The sequence below is a fragment of the Fragaria vesca genome, unplaced genomic scaffold, assembly GCF_000184155.1.
Source record: "Fragaria vesca subsp. vesca unplaced genomic scaffold, FraVesHawaii_1.0 scf0513160_u, whole genome shotgun sequence".
NCBI lineage: Eukaryota > Viridiplantae > Streptophyta > Magnoliopsida > Rosales > Rosaceae > Fragaria > Fragaria vesca.
Genome location: NW_004443448.1, coordinates 672,934 through 675,162, shown reverse-complemented (window position 1 = coordinate 675,162; position 2,229 = coordinate 672,934). Strand labels below are relative to the sequence as shown.

General features: G+C 41.2%; 1 protein-coding gene across 1 annotated transcript in view; it reads right to left on the bottom strand.

Annotated features, from left to right (window-relative positions):
* Positions 1-1,338: 1,338 nt before the first annotated feature.
* Positions 1,339-2,229, bottom strand: part of LOC101296344 (cytochrome P450 71A25-like) — a 14,120-nt gene continuing 13,229 nt past the window's right edge. The window contains exon 2 of the mRNA XM_004309992.1: positions 1,339-2,072. Within this exon, the coding sequence (XP_004310040.1) occupies positions 1,443-2,072 (630 nt within the window). The 3' untranslated portion in view covers positions 1,339-1,442. The remainder of the gene's footprint in view (positions 2,073-2,229) is intronic.

Here is a 2,229-nt window from a genome sequence, read left to right as displayed (position 1 = left end):
AGAGAGAGAGAGAGGAAGGTATTCCCTTCTCAATCAGAGGTGCAAGGCCGCCGGTAACCGAGACCCGCCACTGCCAAGAAACCTCTCGTAAGAGAGGGCAGAGGGAGAGCATATATTTTTTTCTTTTCTCATTTTGTCTTCCTCTGTTTCTCTAATTAAATATATTTTACTACAATTTTGTTAGTTATTTTATTTTCTATTACAATTTTTTTTTGCAAGTAAAAGCAGCCCAACCCATTTTTAATTTCTGGTTCGGCAACTGTACCTATAATGATGGCTAATCAAGCTGCTGTAGCCCGTCATAAGCACTAGTATTCTAGTAATGTATTTGCAAAGCACTCAACACTTTCCTGAGATTGAAGCTCACATTTGCTGTCGACGGATTTAAGCTTCTCTTTCGGTATTGCATTATTGTGTGTGATTTAACATATAGCTTCTCTTTTGGTATTGCATTATTGTGTGTGTTTGCATGTGTGTGTTTGCTCTGCTAGGACAATGAACTGTGTTAGATTTTTATATGATACGAGAGACAAGCTCTGACACTTACTCAATAGCTATTCATAATCATCGATCAGTTTCATCACCCTTATTTTCATGGAAAACGCCAACATATATATACGCCTACATGGATCGTTAACGGAAGGATGCAGCTGTAATTTCATGTGAGATTGTAAAACTAGTTCTTACTTAGACCATTTAACAGTCCATGATCATCAGATGAAGACGAAAATAAACAAAAAAAGGTGGGGAAAGGGTTAGGGAAGGCAAATCGGTGGCGTTGAGTTGGAAGACGAAAAGAAGCTTTCACCAGACGGTTTGGGCTGGGCCGGCCAAAGCGACGGCGGTGACGGTGGAGGGGGTGGCGTGGTAGAGTTGTGTGAGATGAAGAATTCAGAATCGATATGGACTGGGTTCCTCTGCCACGTGTTGACCCTCTCATCATCTTCCTTGACGAGCCGACCTCCGACCTTCGACTGCACCTCCGTCGTCGGCTAAAAGCTTGACGTGCTGGAGAGAGACTTATGGTATTTGACACAAAAGTCCTAAAAGTTTTACCTTTAACAAGTATTTTTACTGTTGACGGAAGTTAAATGGAGAATTTACGTAAATGTCCTTCGAATTTAATATGTGTGGACGAAAAGCTGTCACGCGTCTCGAGACTTCTCTGGCGTACGATACCGTGGCGTAGTCTATCGCTTTCCTATTTTCATAACCATGACTGATCGAGAAAAGCAAAATAATTAAACATTGGGTCCTTAAGCATATGACAAAACAGATCAAGCAATAACCAAGCTAGCTAGGAGCTAGTTGAGTCACGCATGAGATCTGTTAATAAAGGAAGCAGAAAACGTGATTATATTAGGGTTGGTAGAATACAGCAACTTCTTAACTAAAGTAAAGCAGTTCATCGGAATCAATTTAGTCGAATCTGAAGTGATCGATTAAGCTAATGAATATGGTGCTGCGAAGACTTTAAGCGGGTGCTTTTTATGAACTGTTATACCAGATTTTTCAGTCATGTCTAGATCCTCGCTTCTTACTCCTCCAGCAGTAGGCAGTGTCCAATCAAACTTGTGCAGCAAATTTGCTAGAGCAATCTCATTAACAGCTGTAGCAAACTGAATCCCGGGACACATCCTCCTGCCTGCTCCGAATGGAATCAACTCAAAGTCATTTCCTTTATAACTTTTATCACTATTAGGATTCAAGAATCTTTCTGGCTCAAACTCATCCGGTTTGTAATACGACTTGCGATCTCTACCGATTTGCCAAGCATTCACTATGACTTGTGTGTTGGCCTTAATGTTGTAACCATTTAGTTCAACATCTTGGGTCGATTGTCTAGGCAATATGAGGGGAAGTGGAGGATGTAAGCGAAGAGTCTCCTTGATCACTGCGTTCAGGTAGTGCATATTGATCACATCATCCTCTGTTAATATGTCTTCTTCACCTTTGTTGACATCCCTAATTTCAGTCTGCAATTTGCTCATGACCTTTGGGTGCTTTATGACCTCAGCCATGGTCCATTCTGCGAGTGTAGCTATGGTATCAGTTCCAGCAACAAACATATCCTGCAAATTAGCATTTGAACAATTAGTATGATGTAATAAATATATAACATCTGCCATGTAACTCCGGCATTCGATGATCACATGCACGGATACATGTATGTGAGAGAGAGAGAGAGAGAGAGAGAGAGAGAGAGAGAGAGAGAGAGAGACGACGAGA